Below are 19,646 nucleotides of genomic sequence, written 5' to 3'. Positions count from 1 at the left end.
TCTGTCTCTCTCTTCTCCCTACTCTCTACCCATCTCCCTTCCCTTTCTTTGTCTCTCTCCACAGTCAAAAAAGCCAAGTTTGATGGTGCTCAAGGTAAGTGGCCTCTATTCCTGCCCTGTCCTGTGTTGTCTGTCCGTGTCTTGGAGAGATAGCGGAGGGGGTCTGAGCCAGTGATAGGGGTCTTGGGCTGCATGTCTGCTGAGCATCACAGAGTGTCAGACTTGGCCTGCAATCCCAAAGTCGCCCCAGCCATCTCCTGGAGAATCCAAAGGAGGTGGTGTTCACCTTGAGTCAGGGGCCCTTCCCAGGACCCTAAGAGACAGGGTGGGGATACTTAGATCTGTCTACAGGTGGGAAAAGTGAGGCTCAGAGAAGTGAAGTGAGTTTCCTACTACCAATTTTGTTCTACTATCTGGGGCCTCAGTCTTCCCAGCTAAAAACCCAAAGCTATTATACCCAGTAATTTCTAAGCAGCAAGATTAGGCATCCCAAAATTCCACATGTCCCTCACCAAGACCCTTCCCTGGGCTCTGCGGGACTGGCGGGGAGGGACTCTGGGGTTTAAGCACAGAAACAGCTCAGTCTATTTCACCTCGTTATTGGACTGAGGCCCCAAATACACGGAGACCCTGGAGGATCACAGCAGGGTCATCTAGAGCTCAAGAATGGGCACAGGGGGTCCCCGAACCCCTGTGTTGACCTCCACTCTCACCACCACAGAGAAATTCAACACGTACGTGACCCTGAAGGTGCAGAATGTCAAGAGCACGACCATCGCTGTGCGGGGCAGCCAACCCAGCTGGGAGCAGGATTTCATGTTGTGAGTCTGCAGTGACCGGGCTAGCATGGCCTGGCCCCTCGCTGGTCCCACAGAGCAGAGCCGGACACTTGCATGTCGTCTGGGACTCCACTCCCTCCTCCCTCAGCCCCATGTCCAGCCATTAGCATTGCCTCCAAAGCCCTTCCTAAATCCAGTTGCTTCCCTTTATCTCCATGGCCACCAGCCAAGTCCCTGCTGCCCGCGGGCCTCCGCCCCTGGCCTCCTGCTGCTGCCCGCCTCCTGCCTCCCAGCAATCTGTTCTCCTCCAGGCAGCCAGGGGGATATTTTTAAAACTGCAAATCACATCCTGTCACTCTCTAAACTTGCTCGTGGCTCATGGCTTGTGAACCTCAGAACAAAACCCACACTCCTATCCACAACACCCTCTTTCCAGGTCTGCCCCCTCTGACCTGCCAGTACCTCCCTCCATCACTCCTGGCTCACCTGCCCCAGCCACCTCCACCTCTGGACCATTCCCCCGACATGTCCAGCTTTTTCCCATCCAGGACCTTTTCGCTTGCTCTTCTCTCCTTCCCCCTCCCTCCAGCAGGGTCCTTCTCGACCTTCGAATCTCCACTGAGTCACCTCCTTAGGGAAGCCCTCCTTGACCACCATCCTCAAGCTGCCATTGGAGAGTAATTTCAGGCCTAGCCACCAAATATCACTTTAGTCATTTGTCTGATTTCTCGACACATTTCTGGTTCCTGGTTCCGGACTGTGAGCCCGAGGAGGGTGGGTCCCAGTTGGTCTCTGTCTCCACTGTGAGTCCCACCCCCATGCCAAGGACAAGGCATGGCACACAGCAGGTGGCTCAATAAGTATTTGCCTAACAACTGAAAGAACTCAAGACCTGGACCCTCCCCTCAACCTGGAGCCACTCAGGGCCTCATATTACTTCCCATCTTCTCTGATGATCACCAACAACATATTTTATGTCCTCTTCTAAGACTTTGATTAAATCTGTTTTCCCCACAGCCCTGGGAGGGAGAGTGCTAATCTGATCCTCATTTTACAGAAGAGGAAACAGAGGACCAGAAAGGCCCAACCACTTGCTCAGTGTCACACAGCCTGCACTTGGCAGAGCTGAGATTTGGACCCACACAGCCCTCAAATTCCTGAGCAGTGCTTGGCTGGGGACGAGCAGCGGTGGAGGCCATGAGAGAACTGAGAGTCAGGATCTTGAAACAGAGGAATTTGGGGAAAGAGGGGAGGAGCTGGCCCTACAATTCTAGGGAAGAGGTGAAGGGAAGAGACAGTGTAGTCCCCAACTCCCTGAAAGCTTGTTATTGAATGACCAGGTCACAGCTATATGCCAGGAGAACATTCATTAAGATAAATCTTTGGTAAATTGGTAAATCCAGTGAGCTAGATATTCACCAAGGATTTCCCCCAAATCTGTGTATTTCAGGGTGAGTCCTGCAAGGAAAGTGCCTAGAGATGGTATCATTCATGTTCTCATGGGTGTCCCCCTATGATTGAATAGAGATGACCCTGGGAAGGATGGAGACATCCTGAATACCCTCATCGTGGAGTAATAGGGAGCCACAGAGGGTGTCTGAGCCTCTTCCTCACTTAGCAAGTACTCTCGGGGTCTGAGGGCTCAAGGAATGGCCAAGGGAGTTGGCGATACAAGAGATGTGTGATGTATTTCCCCACTCCTTCCTTCCCAACTTGTAATCCTGGTTCTGCTGTGATACCCTGAGCATGTAACTTAACCCTTTGGCCTCAGTTTCCCTTCTGTAAAACAAGAACCACTGTGTTACCTTCCTGGTAGGACTCACCCAGGCCTGGGTTTGAATTCCAGTTGGCTGTGTGTCCTAAGGCAGGTGAACTGAACTTTCTAAGACTTTACTCCCTCACTCTTACCCCGTCATGCCCCTCCCCTCTCTCCACAGCGAGATTAACCGCCTGGATTTGGGGCTGACAGTGGAGGTGTGGAACAAGGGTCTCATCTGGGACACCATGGTGGGCACCGTGTGGATTCCCCTGCGGACCATCCGCCAGTCCAACGAAGTGAGTGGAGGGCCGAGGGCTGGGGGGGAGTGCCTTGGAGGGGCCCAGAGGCCAGTGGCCTTCACAAGATGAATGTGTCTCTCTCTCCCCCAACAACGTTTGCGACGGTGGTTCCAAAGTCACCAGGGGCTGAACTCCTTCCATCCTGTTGCTCTGCCTTTCTCCCTGGGCAGCCCAGGACGGCTGCTGGAGGATCCCCATTACATCTGCATTGCCATCAGGGGAAGAAAAGGTGGCAAGGGAGGGGGCTCACCCTCCCCGTTAAGGGCCTAACCTGGAAGCTGCGCACAGCCCTTCACTCACATCCTATTGGCTAGAGCTTCGTCACGTGGACACTTAGCTGCCTGGGAAATGTAGTCTTAAGCTGCACAGCCCTGGGCCCCACTGAAAATGTATTTCTATGGAAGAAAAGAGAAGGGTTATTGTGGGTAATTAGCTCGTTGTGCTGGGAGAAGGCTACACCAGTCCTGAAGGTACTAGACAATAACCTCGGCTTCCTCCCTCGCCTTCTGGCCTTACATCTCACCCCTTCCACTCAGACCCTTCATGCCGAGCCCACCGGGATCTTAACCACCCTAAGACCTCTCCTTGCCATCCCTGCTCATCTCCTTTGGGGTGCCTTCTTGATGGCACTCGCTTACATTGCCAGCCTCATCTCCCCTGCCCCCCTCCAACTTCCCCCCCTTGTAGGCCCCAAAGATGGCCTCTGAACCTTCGCATGTACTGTTCCCTGGGCTTCAAGTATCCCTTCCATTGCCCTCTAAGCTCAGCCCCCATGGCCTCTCCTCCAGGAAACTTCCCTCTGAATACCCCAGCCCCACCCCACCCCACCCCTGGCTCTGCCCGGACCTCTCCAGGCTGGAGGTGAGTGTGTCACGCTCTGTCTCCTGTGACCGCAGCACTGGTTTGTTCACTTTCGGTGGGGAGTTCTCCCCTGGATGGGCATCAGGACTTTTACTGGAAACTAGGGCCACATACGCCCATGACAGATGAGGCATAGCTGTGCAAACTTGGGACCACCCCTGCCTGGCCCCACAGGGCCTTCTCTCTGGGTCCCTGCCTCTGGGCTTCTTGGACCCACCATGTTGCCTTGGACCGGAACCTTCTCTCTGCGTCAATTTCCTTGCCTGTAACGTGTGGGCATGACCCTTGCTCTTGGGGTGAGGGTGAGATGAGGGGAAGAGCGTCTTCTGTGAGAGTCGGGGGGCTGCTGGTCAGCATGTAGCACATCCCTGCTCCACCCTGCATCACTTCGGACACTGTCACCCCGCCCCAACCCCCAGGAGGGCCCCGGAGAGTGGCTGACACTGGACTCTCAGGTCATCATGGCGGACAGTGAGATCTGCGGCACCAAGGACCCCACGTTCCACCGCATCCTCCTTGACACCCGCTTCGAGCTGCCTTTAGGTGAGTGTGGGGTGGGTAGACAAAGGACCCTCACCAGACCCAGGGGGATGGCCAGGGCTGGGTGGGTTCAAGACTGCCCTTCCTTCTGAGGATGAAGTTTCCTGTCCCCGGAAGACAGAGTGTCCCCAGTTGCAGCGAGTCAGAAGGGCAGGCACCTGCCACGTGCAGAGCACACCACAGCCCCCCCAGGTCACCAAGGGCCAGCAAATGCTTCTTGATCCATAGGACTTGGGTCTGAACTGACAGGGGCTGGTCCCTGGTGAGGTCTTAGACTGCAGGGTGAGCTGGAGATAAAAGGAGAGACAAACAGAGACAAAGAGACATGTAGAGAAAAACGGTAGAGACACAGAGAGGCCTCTCTTCTTCTCTCGGAAGCAGCTCAGTTCTCTCCACAGCCTTTTTCCAAGAACTCATGGCTTCCCCACCCTTGGAATGCTAGGAGGCATCCCCTCTCTCTTCTTCCGTTCATTCCCAAGGCAGCTCTGGGGCTGGGAAATGGGACACCACCTTGTCTTCCCTTCCTCTTCCTCCACCCCCTTGAGACCAGCCCATAGACCAGCAGGCTGCCCCGGCTGGAGGCGGAGGGGCAGGGAGGGGTTCCAGACTCACAGCCAGGGCTCTGCTTCCAGACATCCCCGAGGAGGAGGCGCGCTACTGGGCCAAGAAGCTGGAGCAGCTTAATGCCATGCGGGACCAGGATGAGGTGAGCATTGGAGGGGGGACTCTGTTCCTCTTGTGCCTGTCCCTCCCTCTGTCTCCCCACGTCCTCTGCTTTCTGTCTCTGTTTTGCTCTCCACTTGTCTGCCTCTGTGTCTCTAACTGGACAAAATCAGAGCCTCATTTGGTGCCTTCTCAAAGCACGGAGGACATCATAGAACACACAGTCCTCCAATGATGAAACGCTTTCAATCCGCTGGAGTCCTGCCCTTGCCAGATACCCCCAAGGAGACACGGGGCCCCGCAGCAGCCCTCACCTCCGTTCTCTGCCCCACACCCCTCAACTGCTTGGTTCATACTTTTGGGCTTTTCAAAGCTCTCCCCCACCAGTTTGGTCTCTGTGCCCCTGTTCTTCCATGGCAACCCCCTTCTTCTTGGCTTTGTATCATCACAGTGCAAAGACCCAGTGGGGGTCAGAAGGCAGCCTTTGAAGGCAAAGGCTGAGAAGAAAAAGCAGGCGAGACCAGAGCTCTCTTTAGTGAGAGGTAGAGTGCCAAAAGGCAACCCTCACATTAAAATAGTTTTTGTCCAACCTCATCCCTCCTGATCTTTCTTCTGCTCCTTGACTCAGTTTCCCCCACTGCTCTCTCTTTCTTCCACTTCTATTTTTTTTCTTTCCCTCATCTGTGTTTCTTTCTTTTGCTATTCCCGTTTCTCACTCTTTCTGTGTCAGTGTCTGTGTGTGCGTGTGTGTGCGTGCGCGCATGCGCGTGCGTCTGTCTTTTTTTGTGGATATCTGTATCCTTCTCCTGCAGACAGAGTGATTTGGGAGGCAGGGGTAGTCAGGATGGAACAGAGCCGAGGACCACCTTGGTCATCTGGCTTCTGGCCCCTCCTGAGAGGAACTCTCTCTCCTTCCCTCCTTCTCAGTATTCATTCCAAGATGAACAAGACAAGCCTCTCCCTGTCCCCAGCAACCAGTGTTGTAAGTACCTCTCAATTCCTCCCTGGGCATCAAATGAAACCTCTTCCTTCCGCTACCCATGGCTGTCCTGTGTAACAGGCCACCCCCCCCCCCCAACCCCCGGCCAGAGGAACGGATCCTAGGAGCACACAGTATTTGCTCTGGTGCAGTGGAAAGAAAAGATCTGGGGCTTGGATGTGAATCTTGCCTTGCTGTAGGGTCATAGGCACGCCGGTGTCCCTTTCTGATCTGCAGAGTCCCTCTCTTTGAAAGAGGGCATTTGACATTGCCCTCACTCTGAGAGCTGTTGGAAAGGCACAAGAGTCCTACTAGAGATTTGGAAAACACTTTGCAGACCCTTTAATTCCATTCATCAGATCCTGAATGAGGACCTATAGCTCATTTGACAAACTTTCCTGGGGCCCCCACAGACCGCATCCCCCCAAGCAGCCCACAGTCTGGTGGTATAGACAATCTTGCTAACACAGATACAACAGGTAGACATACAATGGATGAAGGCTGTTTCCTCTGTCCATTTTCTTAGATAGAGATCTTAGATAGGTCTCTGTTTCTTAGATAGAGAAACAGAGGCCCAAGAGGAGAAGTGACTTGCCCAAGGTCACACACCCAGCAGGAGACAGAGCTAGGATTTGAACTCAAGGTCTGAGGGGCTCCAGCTTTGCTTTTCTTTCCACTGCTCTGCATCTATGGACAATGTTGGTCACGTTCCTCTGACTACCGCCTCTCCACGAAGGCTGAATTTCTTGGGAGTGTTTATCTTCCTTGGTCCTGTGGATACTCAGAAACACCCAGGCCAGTTCTGCATGGGCCAAGGAGATGTCTGTCCCCTAAAAGCGCCCTCTGAGTCCCCTGGCGTGGGGAGGAAGTGACAAATCATATAGTCTCAGGGCAGAGCCCGCCTGACATTTTGACCCTGCCTTTCGACCTCTTTCTCCTTTTCCATCTGCTTCCCCCTCCCCCTTTCATCCCTTCTCACAGTCTCCCCTATATCCATTGTCGAACCCCATATGCCCAGGATGGTAAGGATGGAGCCCGGTGTGTGGAAGGGCTGGGGGACCGCAGTTGGGAGCCCCATTTCCACACTAATTTGGGGGAGCTATTGAGAAAGTCCTCTGACTTCCCTACTTGAGGAGGGGTCATTGCTGCCCTAAGAAATTACTAACCCCCACACTGGTGAATGGGGTCACTGAAGGACGGGGGGGGGGGGACAGTGTCAGGCAAGTGGAGGCAGGAGCAGATGACGAAGAACAAACACCTGGGCAGGTGGACTGACCTGAGGATTGGGTTCAATTTGGGAATGGAGACCTACCGCCAGCACTTACCTCCAAGTTCTCTTGAAAATGTTTCGTCACCGCCATTTCTTGGAGGAGGCAGCCAAGCGTCAGAGGAGACAGGATTCCGGTCCAAGGCACTTTTCCAAGACGCCGTGTGCTGGGGATGAGGGGATGAGGGAAGATGTGGTTCTCTCCCTGGTCCTCAGAGGCTGTGTGACTTCAGGCTGCTCACTCTACCTCTCTGAGCCCTGTTTCTTCACCTGTAAAATGAGCAGAATGATTAAAACCCACCCATCCGTGGTGTTTCAAAGTTTAGGTTTCCAGTTCAGTGTTTTCTTTCCTTGTATTCCAGAAGGGGGAGGGAGAGAGTGGGGAGTGCTTACCCCAGAGTTCAGAGTCGGAAAACCCTGGGCCACAATGCCCCCTTTTATTACTTCCTGGCTGAACTTAGGGCCTCTGTGAAAAATGGGGAAATCCCACCTTCCTCCCAAGGTGATGATCGAAGGTGTCACAGATGTCAGTGGTGAAAGTGCTATTCTGAGAAGATACTCAGGGCAGGAGGGGCTCGGGGTCCTGGGGTGGGAGGAGGAGATGGGGACAATGAGGAGGATGGGGGAGTCCCCCTCCCCATGCCCCCCCCCCCCTCTGCCTGCTCCCTTTTATTATCTCTGCCCCTTCTCTTTGTAGGCAACTGGAATTATTTTGGCTGGGGTGAGCAGCAGAGTAAGTACTCAGCTTGATGTTCTGGGAGGCCATGGGGAGGTGGGTGCCTTGGCCACCCTGAGGCCCCCCCGCCCCACCACCGAGGACGCAGGGAGCCTATGACGGACACACTGGGGCCTGAGGACTCGCAAGGCCCTTCCTGTGCCCTCCTGTCCCTTGACATGAACGTCTGTCTTGAGGGTCCTGCTCTGTTTGGTGGGGGGTGGGCACCATTATTGGGGTGGGCGGACTCAGCTGGGAGGAGTGGGCCCTTAGGCCAGAGACCTGCCTGTCTCCAGCTGGGCACTGTGACCCCTTCCCCCTGTTCCCCGTGTATAATGTCATCTCCTCTCCTGTGACTCCTTCCTCTTTTTGTCTCCCCATCTTCCTCCTCCACCTGGAAATGGGCCCCAATGTCACTTGGCAGCGGTAGGTACAGGGTGAGAGGGTCTCAGAAGAAGCAGCTGGGCAGGGGCCCCCGGGCACTTATCACTCCAGAGACCTCAGCTTCCAGAGTTCCCCACCATCTTCCTCCGATCTAACCCCTGGTTGAAGGAAATAAATAACCCTGACCGCCCCCCCCCCCACCCCGCAACTCGATGTTCATTTACTTCCTGAGCAATAAACTCATTTTCCCCATGTCCTGCCCCTTCCAGGGAAATCTAGTCTTCTAGCCTGAGCATGAATCTACCTCCTTCCCTCTGCCCTGCCCACTGGGTGCTCAGATCCTAATGGACAACTTCCACTATGCCCTCCCTTTAGGACCAGGGAAACTGCTTTCAGATACTTGGATCCAAAACAACTTGTCAAAAGCCATTTTGGCCCAAATAGGCATTTGGCAAACAAGAATTCTTGGTTAACAAACACTTTGCCACAAACAAACAATGCAGTCAAACACAAGCACATTTTTGGCTGAAACCAATTTGGCAAAAGCTGAAAATTATGACAGTTGGGTCATTTCATTAAAACCAGAGTGGCTGGAAATGCTTATTGGGAATCAGGCAATTTGGACAAGAACTATTTGGTAAAAAGCAGAGTCTGGGTGAAAGCAGAACGAATCCAGTAGGAAGCAATTTGCCCCAAAACAAGACAGTTCGTCAGAAAAAAATTAATAACTTGGCGAACACGCCCACAGCCCCATGCAATTTGGTTGGAAACACCTTGGCTCAGTCAAGGACAGTTTGGTAGAAAAAATGCCCATTTGGCTTAAGACTATCTACCCAGGTAATTGGGTAGAAAACGAGTTGGTCAAAGGAGCAATTTGGTGACACTGACAAATTGTCCGGAGTTCCCTTGGGGGACTGTCTGGGTTTCATGGCCTCACAATGACACCCTGATGCCTGCAGATCTGAGCTGTGGAAATTCACATCTGCTTCTGCCTAAAATGGCCGCACCGGTGGCGCACAACACATCAATCAGATGGTTGGCCACAGATGATGGGGACAGGATAAAGAGCCTGTAGGTCACAGTGGCCCAAGTCAGCTGAGAAATCAGGAAGTCAGAATTACCTCGGGGAGGCTGGCTTTGCTAGCTGAAAATGAAGTTAAGTTTTCTCAAAAGGCAAAATAGGTTTGGGAATGAATCCAACTAGCTTTCTATGTGAAGGGTGAAATTAACTTTTTCAACAGTTTACCACATTTTAAAAAATGGACCTATTTGTCAAATATATGGAAACGGACACGATTAGCCGGAAAAAAATTAGAAGGTTAAAATAATAAGGCAAGAAAAACATACAAACCTCTGGTAAATAAGCAAAAAAACCTTACAAGGATAAAAAGGGGCAGGCCACCCCTTTGGCAACTAATGTGACCAGTAAATTAATGCCACAGACAAGAGCCATAAGCCACCCAGTCAGGGGTTTAATTTACTTTTATTTTTATTTTTTTCGCAGCCTATTTGTTTTCGAGTGTTGCTTTCTAATTTATTTTATTTTTATCTTATTTTATTTTATGGAGAGAAGGAGAGAGAGAGCATGCGCAGGTGTGCCTGCATGCAGGTGGGGACGAGGAGGGGCAGAGGGAAAGAATTTTACGAAGGCTCCCCACTGAGCGCGGAGCCAGACTGGGCTCCATCTCATGACCCCAAGTTCATGACCTGATCCAAAATCAAGGGAGAGACACTTAAGTGACTGAGCCACCCAGGAGGCCCTCATGTTGCTTTCTAAATAAATTGAGTCTCTCCAATCCCACCACAATCTAACATCCCTCCATACTGTCCCCTTTTTATCAAGGAAAACAAACCAGATGAAAACGTCCTTCAATTCTTATAAAGTACCTGAAGTTCAGCAATTCCACTCTGTTGCATTTTAGCGACAGATTCTGAGTGTGGTGATCTTTTCTTTCCCCTTTTTTTAAAGATTTTTATTTATTTATTTATTTGACAGAGAGAGAGAGAGAGATCACAAGTAAGCAGAGAGGCAGGCAGAGGGAAAGGGAGAAGCAGGCTCCCTGATGCGGGGCTTGATTCCAGGACCTCAAGATCATGACCTGAGCTGAAGGCAGAGGCTTTAACCCACTGAGCCACCCAGGCACCCCCGAGTGTGGTGATCTTGCCTACCTAAGAATCTAATCCTTTTTGAGGGCTACGGTATCTGTCAGAGCCGCTTCTTTGTTCCGACACACGTGAGTTCAGATCTAGAATCCGCATTCTCGGACACCATGAAATCTCTGAGTGTTAAAGGAAATTTATACTCCACCTTGTCCTCCTGATCGCCCTCTAAACGTCCCCTGGAATGTTCGTGTGACTCACTGCCTGATGGAAAAACTCATCTTGTTTTCAGAAAGCCTGGACTTTAGCAAAGTCTATTTTCACATTTGAGCTGAAGGACACCCTCCAATTTGTCCTTGTCTTCCTCATATTGTAGGACCTACTTTGGACCCCCGACTATGAACCCAGTCTGACTGGCAAAGCAAGGTTTTCACCTCCCTTATCCTAAAGCCTCTACTTCTATTAACATGGCCCAAGATCCTTCATTCGTTCTGGCAAAGATTCCTCTTTTTGGGTTAGCAGCCAGTGAAGACTCCCTAGTCTGCGAAGTCTGAGAGACTGCATTTGGCCTCCATGGTGTGCTTTCTCTCCCTCCCCTCCTCACTGTCTTCCCTCCCCTCCTCTCTCTTCTAGATGATGACCCTGACAGTGCAGTGGACGATCGTGACAGCGACTATCGCAGCGAGACAAGCAACAGCATCCCACCACCTTATTACACTACATCCCAGCCCAATGCCTCAGTCCACCAGTATTCCGTCCGTCCACCACCCCTGGGTTCCCGGGAATCCTACAGTGACTCCATGCACAGTTATGAGGAGTTCTCCGAGCCACGGGCCCTCAGGTGTGTAACCCTGGAGGAAGGGATCCGTGTGTGTGCATGTGCGTGTACGTGGCTGTGAGTCCCAGAGTGGAGAGAGAAATAGGGGACCTGGGTGAGCTGGAGGGGGAGGTCAGTGGGTCTAGGAAAGCAGCATCCGTACTTTCTTTTAGGTAATAGAGTCCTTTCTTTACTCTTGATCTTATAAGAAAAATCTCCTAAGCTTGGTAAAAGGGGATCTGCTTTGGCTGAAGGAAGAGGGATAAGCCAGGAGGATCCTGAGAGGTGCCCCCAAAATATGGGGGTGCCTAGGCACTCCCTTTAAGGGCCCTGGTTTCTGTGTACTAACTGGGCAGGGGAACTGTGGGTAGGGGAAGAGACGGGCATTCATGGAGGGTGGTGAGGCATAGTGACATTGAAAGGAGCCCCGTAAGCAGGTGGTTCATGGTCCTGCCATGGTGGTGCCCGGTCCTCCCTAATGGCTTCACTCTGTGTTTCTGACTGGTGGCCATGGGCACGGTGACACAGAAGCTGTACCTTGAAAGTAGGCTGTCCCATATCTGTCCCCTAGGTGGGTCCCCTGGTCCTCCTGAGCCATGCCACTGCCCTGTACAGGGTGCTGGTCCTCAAGCCTCAGAGGCTGACCCTCATGCCTGCCATCCTTCCTCGCTGTCCCGATGACCCCAGCCCTGGTTTCCAAACAGAACGGTGGCAAACACGATATTGAGCAGACTGAATATTTGTAAAGCACTTAGAGTAGTATCTGTGAGCACTACACGGGGACTGTTAGATACAAGGCACAAATAATAGCGTTTGGAGCTAACCATGCACCCGGCGCTGGACCGGTACCTTCCCTTCATCATCTCATTTTATTCTCTGGGTGCGAATACTATTGGTCCCATTTGGTAGACAGGGAATCAAAGCACAGAGAGGTTAAGTCACTTGTTTGAGGTCACACAGCTGGTAAATCATAAGGACTAGTGTTTATGGGGAACCTACTGGATACCAAGCAGTGGCTTGGTGTGATTTTTGGTTGTGGGTCTTTTCCCTAAGTATTTGTTCCTGGAAGAATACATCTCCTTCATGAAAGCATCACTTGCCTTCATTTGCATACTCAAGATGGCTTCGTGCGATTATGGGAACAAACTTTCAATGTGTTGGAAACAGCTGAGCATATAAGATATCAAATATTAATAAACTATTAACTCTTTTGGAAGAAGGAAAAGTCCTCTCTTGGAGAAAATGAGCTGGAGAGTGACCATAGCATCAGACCCAGAGAAAATGCCGGGAAGTGTTTGGTTGGAGGAGTCTGTCTACTGTGAGCATTCCTGGAACAGAATGCAGTGGGGGGGGGGGGGTGTTGGAGAAAGAGGAGTCTCCTCCCCTCGTGCTGTGGTTAGGCCACGCAGGGGTGAGGGGAGACCTTTCAGAAGGAGGACAGGATGCAGAAGCAGAAATGGCCTGCATTCCCCTGAGAGTGACTCAAGCCACACTCCCCGGGCATCCTATGGCTATGCTGCCTAGTGCTGGGTGATCCGAAAGGCTAGGGATACAGAGCCAGACACAGACATTCCATTCCATAGGTCGGGGCTTGGCTGTAAGGAGGGATACTGGATACTGGATACTCTAGGAGTGGGGAAGGGTAGAGAGGGCTTCCTGGAGGAGGGTGCCTGGGAGATGGCCCTTGAAGGATAAATGAGTCCGAGGCAGAGGAAATGGCTCGGCCACGGATTGGGGAGGTGCAAGGTGCCAGATCGTGCAGGAAGGCCCTTGGGTGGCTAACTCGGGGGCATGGGAGCCAGGGGAAGCATCTGAATGGGGGTAAGAGTTGTGTTGGAACTCAGTATGGCAGAGCCAGGATGGAGGATGGCCCCAAAGCCAAGCCTGGGACAATGTATGTGGTGCCTGAGTTGGCAAGTGGACACTTCCAGAGCCATGTTGGGATCCCTGTCCCAGGCTGCCCCCTTACCAGGGGCCCCAGAATGTGCTGGGCTGGACTTTAGGGGTATTCATCAGCGGTGGGACTTTGGAGCCCTTTCCACCCAAGTAATACCTGCTGATCCCCACCTGTCTCCTGCCATCTACAGGGATGGGCACCAAAAAGCAATCAACTAAAGTCATAAACCAGCAAATGTTGGCTAGAGGGAGAAACCCCCATTTTGGTTGCTACAGCATCCCTGGGGCTGTCTGGGGAAAGGGGTTGCATTCACTGAGAGTGGAGGAAGTATTTAAGGCAAGGAATGATGTTTGTTGAGTGACTGAGTGAATGATTATAAGGGGGATGAGGGGTGGCCTATGTGTCATGCTGTGCACCCCCAGGCAGAGATAGAGATTTCTTCCTAGTCATGCCCAGCACGATCCAGGGGGGCTTCTTAGGAGCATATAAAGACCTGACTTGGCCAGAGGGTGGGGGAAACTCACTCAAAGAAGGGACATTTCATTGGGCACCAGAGGATTTTGCCCAGAGGTGGGCAAGAGTATAGGATTTTGGAGGAACAGTGAGAAAGCTAATGTGGCTGGAGCCGGGGGAGAGGAGGGAGCTTGTAGGGAGATGAGTTGGGGAGGCTGGAGGGTTTGGGCCACACTGGGTGTAGTCTGGGTGTGCCGCACGGCACAGACTTTATTCCAAGGGCTCTAAAAAGCTATAGTAGAGTTTGGAACAGGGAGGTATGCGATCGCATTTATGACTTGAAGGAGTCCCTCTGTGGCTTCCATGGGAAGCAAGTAGTGTTGGGGATAGGACGGTAAGGCTGCACCTGGTAGAGGCAGCGGAGCCTGGACGAGGGTGGAGCCCAGGGTGCAAGGAAATGGATGCATTTTGCACGAGTTTTCAAGGTGGAGTTGGGGAGACCCCCGGCAGGGTTGGCTGTGAATGGAGGTTAAAGCAAAGAATAGAGGCAGAGAGGTGTGGGACCCGGGGTCATCAAGGCCAGGCGTGGCCATGTTCAAGTTTCAGGAGCACTAAGTCTCCAAAGGCTGGAGATAAGGGCACTAATTGGGGTCCCCAGCACATGAAAGGAGCATTTGCAGCCTCCACGGTGCATGGACGGAGTGACGCACAGTAGGTCATCAGTGATCTCTAATAGCATCCATCAAGTTTCCTGCCTGTATCTCCAGACCGGAAATGGCCCGGAAAGCCGAGATTTTTGTTTCTTCCGTTCACAACTGTGTTTCCCGGGTTCGTAGGGCAGAACATGATTCCCGGTAGGGGCTTAACCGATACTGAGTGAATGACTGGGTGTTGGAACCTGTGTGACTGGGGCTGGGTCCAGCAGTGGCTCTGTGCCTCCGTCGCTGAGCCCCAGCTGGTTCCCACAGCCCCACCGGCAGTAGCCGCTATGCCTCTTCGGGCGAACTGAGCCAGGGCAGCTCGCAGCTGAGCGAGGACTTCGACCCGGACGAGCAGAGTCTACAGGGCTCCGAGATGGAGGACGAACGGGACCGGGACTCCTACCACTCCTGCCATAGCTCGGTCAGCTACCACAAGGACTCCCCACGCTGGGACCAGGATGAGGAGGAGCTGGACGAAGAACTAGATGAGGAGCTGGATGAGGACCTGGAGGACTTCCTAGAGGAGGAGGAGGAGCTGCCTGAGGAGGAGGAGGAGCTGGAGGAGGAGGAGGAAGTGCCTGATGACATTGGCAGCTATACCCAGCGGGAAGAGGTGGCAGTGGCTGAGCCCAAAGACTTTAAGCGTGTCAGCCTCCCACCGGCCGCGTCGGAGAAGGAGGAGAAGGCTCCAGCTGTACCTGCTGAGGCCCACGACGTGGCCAAGGCAGCCTCTGAGCCAGCCGCCCCGGAGGAGGTGCCCACAGCTGAGCGGGCACCTGAGCCCGAACCCCCCAAGTCTGAGGAGAGGTAAGGGGAAGGGACCAAGGGGCTGTCACGGGGTCAGTGGTGCCGTGATGGGGTCAGCATGGACCTGGGGAATGGAGGGGAGTTTGTCACAGGGTCGTGGCTGGGGAAGCAGAAGGGACACTGATGCCGTCATTGGGGGTACAGATGGGCCGTTGTGTCTCTGAAGGGCCAGAGAGTCCACCAAGGGCCTGACGTCACTCCAGTGGCTGGGGGTCAAGGGAGGGCCGGCCCTGGAGCCTCATGACATCCCTTGCCTCAGTTTCAGGCGACAAGAGGATGAGGAAGGCCAGGAGGGTCAGGACTCCATGTCCCGGGCCAAGGCCAACTGGCTTCGAGCCTTCAACAAAGTGCGGCTGCAGCTGCAGGAGGTGAGTGAAAGCCGCCACCTGCCGGGTCTGTCCCGCCCACACCCGTGCAGGGACCAGACTGCTTACCTCCCCGCCACTCTCGTTCCCCTCCCACCCGGGGCCAGTTCCCAGACCCCGCCCACAAGAGCCACGACACGCCCATGGACAGCTTGGCCACGCCCACTCCGGCGCCCCCTCCACCTTCTCTGCACTTTCGTCTGTCCGGGTCTTTTCATGCTCCGCCCACACCAACCTGGCCCCACCCACACTCTTCTCTGTCCCCGCCCCCCCCGCCCCGCGCGGTTCCCCGCCCAGTCCCTGCCCAATCGGACCCCTCTCTGGCCCTAGCTACACCTTGGCTTCATCTGTCTCCGGAAGGGCCGTTCTCTGTTCTCACCCGTGCCTGCCTGTCCTCTTCCCCAACCAGCTGGCCCCACCAAGGCCCAGCCCAGTCTTCCTCATGGCAGCCCGGAATTTTGAGGGGGGTAAGAAGGAGAAGTGAGCTGGAACCTGGAGCTAGGTCATGGGTATAGCTATGTCGGGCGGGGGTCAAGTTCATGGGTAGGGGGTAGAGGTTAGGGATGGGGATAGGGCTAGAGGTCAGAGTTAGGGCAGCAGTCAGAGATCAGAGGTCAGAGTTAAAATTGGTGTCAGGGGGAGGAATCGATTCCTGGGATAGCATTGGGTACCAGTGTCAGGGCTGGGGAAAGTTCTGAGGTCTGGTCAGAGAAGAAATTAAGTGAAAGATAGGTTGGCATTAGGGTCAGGATGGCTGTTCAGATGGGCGGCAGGATTGAGGCCATTCATTTACCTCTTCAATTGCTCAGGCCACCCTAGGCTGGGGACAGAGCAGTGCCCTTATGCAAGTGGCCCTTCCAAACTGGGGTGAGGCTGGCAATAGGATATCCTAAACAAATTCCCAAAGTCCTAGACCGTCACACATCAGAGCCGCAGAAACTTCAAATCAAATTTCTTATGTTTTAAAACAGAATTCTATTTCATTTTTAACGAAGTACTCCAGTCACATGGTTCTAAAGGTAAAGGGTAGAAAAGAATTTGCAGCGTAATTTCTACTGAATAACTTTGACTAAATCAGCAAATTAGATGAAAACAACAACAACAACAACAACAACCAACAGCTACTCTTATAATGGAACCAGCCATAGAACAAAAAGTAAATAAATAAATATGGGCAGACTCTCTGGGTTTCATAGGAGCATAAAACTAATCCAAGACCATCAGGAAGACTCCCTGGAGGAGGAGACACTTAAGGAGAAGTGATATGCAAAATACATCAATAATACTTCCAAAGAGAGGGCTGGACCCTCTCCAATCTTTGCCCACCATGCCATCCTTTAGTTGCATCAGAGATGGGGGTGTCAACCCAGGGTCTGCCCTGAGATCCAAATGACGAATGGAGGCTGGTCGGGTGCCGTAGGTGGAGGGCATACAACGAGCTAGCACATCTCAGGCAAAGGTCCTGGGGTACAAGATCAGATGAGCAGGTGAGGCTGGATGAAGGACAGAACCTTACGAGGGTTTGAACCAGCCTGTGAGAATCCTAGGACTATAGAGCATGAGCACAAAAGAGATGGGGAGCCTACCCTGCCCTGGGGAGACAGTGACCGTATCTCTGTCTCAGAGTGACCATATCTCTGTCTGTCCCACAGGCCCGAGGAGAGGGAGAGATGTCTAAATCTCTATGGTTCAAAGGCGGGTGAGTAACGGAATTGTAGGGGTAGAAGGAAGTTTTGAACCTAGAGCTTGAGGCTGCTTTACATCATAGCCTCAGCCCCGTGAGGGGAGCAAAGGGTTCCATTTATTTATATATTTAAGATTTTATTTGTTTATTTGTCAGACAGGGAGAGAGAGAGCACAAAGAGTGGGAACGGCAGGCAGAGGGAGAAGTGGGCTCCTCCCTCAGCAGGGAGGCCTATGTGGGACTCAACCTCAGGACCCTGGGATCGTGACTTGAGCCGAAGGCAGACACTTAACTGACTGAGCCACCCAGGTGCCCCCAGGGGATTCCATTTAGATGCGGGACAGAGCGAGTGACAGATCAGGTGAAATCATGTAACCCCAGACAGAAACCAAAGGTAGTAACACATGGAATTCTTACAACAAACCCAGGAGGCCTGCTAGCCCTATTTTACAGGTGGGGAAATTGAGTCCAAAGAGGTACATGCCTTGTCCCAGCTGCTTGCTTTATTCAAGACCACTCCCCTCCCCCCGCACCTTCCTTCCCCCACTAGAAATAAATGCAGGATAAAGGAAAAGTCTATTTCCTGCAGTACACCTCTGTAATCCTGAAGTGAATTTTTTTTTTGCTTTGATTGTTTTTTATTTATTTATTTATTTATTTATTTATTTTTCAAGATTTTTTTAAATTTGAGAGTGACATAACAAGTGAGAAGGAGTAAAACAAACTCCCCGCCAAGCAGGGAGCCCAATATGGGGCTCAGTCCCAGGATCCTGGGATCATGACCTGAGCTGAAGGCAGATGCTTAACCGACTGAGCCACCCAGGCGCACCTTGATTCTGTTTTTAAATATCTCAGATTATTGCTGTGGCTGCTGGCTCTCTAATGATAATTATTTGGTCTTACATGGAGCAAGTTGCCGTATCTAATTTCTTGAGTTTCTAATTTTCGGGGCTTTCTTTTCCTTCAGCGTTTGAGTGGTGAGGTTAGAAGATGTAAAAGATATCTTTAAAATTCCACTAGTGTTTTAAAAATAGCAGCAGGAAGGTGACTGCCTTCCCTTACATGTCCCTTGCACACAAAGGCATGAAGACAGAAGCTGCCGCTCCCAGATGAGCAGGTGTCCTGGGTGGGGAGCCCAGGACGCAGGGACTGACACGGGGTTGTATGTGTGCTTTATGCAGGAAGTGCCCTCAAGAGAAATCTGTGAGGCGGGCAGGGCCAGGATGGGGAAGCAGCCAGGCACAGGTGTAGTTCAGGAATCAGCACACCTCTGCCTGCTGGAACATACGAATAGCATCCCAGGGCTTGTCTGGAGTCATTGGCTGCCAGGCATCTCTCTCATTGGACAATGAGAAGCTTCTGGGGAGGAACCACACCTGAACCCTCTTTGAGATGAGAGCAGCTCTCAGTAAAGTGAATTCGTACAGGGCACAGAGCTCCTTCAGATCCACCAGCCACCCAGCCACACCAACACTGCCAAGAGGCCATAGTCTAGATTTCCAGTTCCTCTCTTCCCATCAGCTTTTTTTTTTTTTTTTTAGATTTTATTTATTTATTTGACTGACAGAGATTACAAATAGGCAGAGAGGCAGGCAGAGAGAGAGGAAGGGAAGCAGTCTCCCCGCTGAGCAGAGAGCCTGATGTGGGACTCGATCTCAGGACCCTGAGATCACCACTCGAGCCGAAGGCAGATACTTAATGACTGAGCCACCCAGGTGCCCCAAGACTTTATTTACTTATCTGAGAGAGAGAGAGAGAGCACAAGCAGGGAGAGAGGGACAAGCAGACTCCCTGCCAAGCAGGTACCCCGACATGGGACTCGATTCTGGGACTCTAGGTCATGACCTGAGCTGAAGGCAGACACCTAACTCACTGAGCCTCCCAGGTGCCCCATTCCAGAATAGATTTTTTTTTAAAGATTTTATTTATTTGAGACTAAGAGAGTGCACTAGTGGAGGAAACAGGCAGAGGGAGAAGCAGGCTCCCGGCTTAGCAAGCTAGATCCCAGAGTCCAGGCATCATGACTGAGCAAAGGCAAATGCTTAGCCGACTGAGCTATCTAGGCATCCCCAGAATAGATTTTAAATACACATATCTATTTCCAATTCTGAACAAAAGGGAAGGTTTCATGAATATCTTTAGTATATTATTTAGTTTTGCTTAATTCAAATTTTCTTTAAATGTAGGCAACAGCATCATCTCCCCATTTCCCAGATGAGGAAGCTGACATCTAGTATCTTCATTCCCCAGGACCACTATAACAAACTACCACAAACGAGTAGCTTAAAACAACAAAAATAGATTCTTCTACAGTTCCGGAGGTCAGAAGTCCAAAATCAAGTTGCTGGCTGGCCCCTACTCCCTCCGATATCTGTAGGGGAGATCCTGTTCTTGCCTTGCTAGCTGCTGGTACTTGCTGGCAATCCTCAGGATTCCTTGGTTTGTAGATGTGTCACTCTAAACTCTGCCTCTTCACATTGCTGTATCTCTTTTATAAAGGGGTCCACCTAATCTAGTGTGACCTCATCTTAACTAATTTTATCTGTGATGACCGTATTTCTTTCTTTTGTTCTTTT

The 19,646-nt window shown here is 52.1% G+C and overlaps 1 protein-coding gene across 3 annotated transcripts in view; it reads left to right on the top strand.

Moving 5' to 3' along the window:
* UNC13A (unc-13 homolog A) overlaps nucleotides 1–19,646 on the top strand; it is a 60,314-nt gene that overhangs the window by 9,275 nt on the left and 31,393 nt on the right. For all 3 annotated transcript variants that reach the window (XM_059160461.1, XM_059160460.1, XM_059160459.1), the window contains exons 2-12: nucleotides 65–94; nucleotides 722–821; nucleotides 2,717–2,834; nucleotides 4,118–4,241; nucleotides 4,871–4,944; nucleotides 5,829–5,883; nucleotides 7,845–7,880; nucleotides 10,980–11,187; nucleotides 14,482–15,021; nucleotides 15,281–15,389; nucleotides 17,039–17,085. In XM_059160461.1, the coding sequence (XP_059016444.1) occupies nucleotides 65–94; nucleotides 722–821; nucleotides 2,717–2,834; nucleotides 4,118–4,241; nucleotides 4,871–4,944; nucleotides 5,829–5,883; nucleotides 7,845–7,880; nucleotides 10,980–11,187; nucleotides 14,482–15,021; nucleotides 15,281–15,389; nucleotides 17,039–17,085 (1,441 nt within the window). The remainder of the gene's footprint in view (nucleotides 1–64; nucleotides 95–721; nucleotides 822–2,716; nucleotides 2,835–4,117; nucleotides 4,242–4,870; nucleotides 4,945–5,828; nucleotides 5,884–7,844; nucleotides 7,881–10,979; nucleotides 11,188–14,481; nucleotides 15,022–15,280; nucleotides 15,390–17,038; nucleotides 17,086–19,646) is intronic.

This window comes from Mustela lutreola, chromosome 2, assembly GCF_030435805.1.
Source record: "Mustela lutreola isolate mMusLut2 chromosome 2, mMusLut2.pri, whole genome shotgun sequence".
In the NCBI taxonomy this organism is placed as follows: Eukaryota; Metazoa; Chordata; class Mammalia; order Carnivora; family Mustelidae; genus Mustela; species Mustela lutreola.
This window is presented reverse-complemented; position numbering and strand designations above follow the sequence as displayed.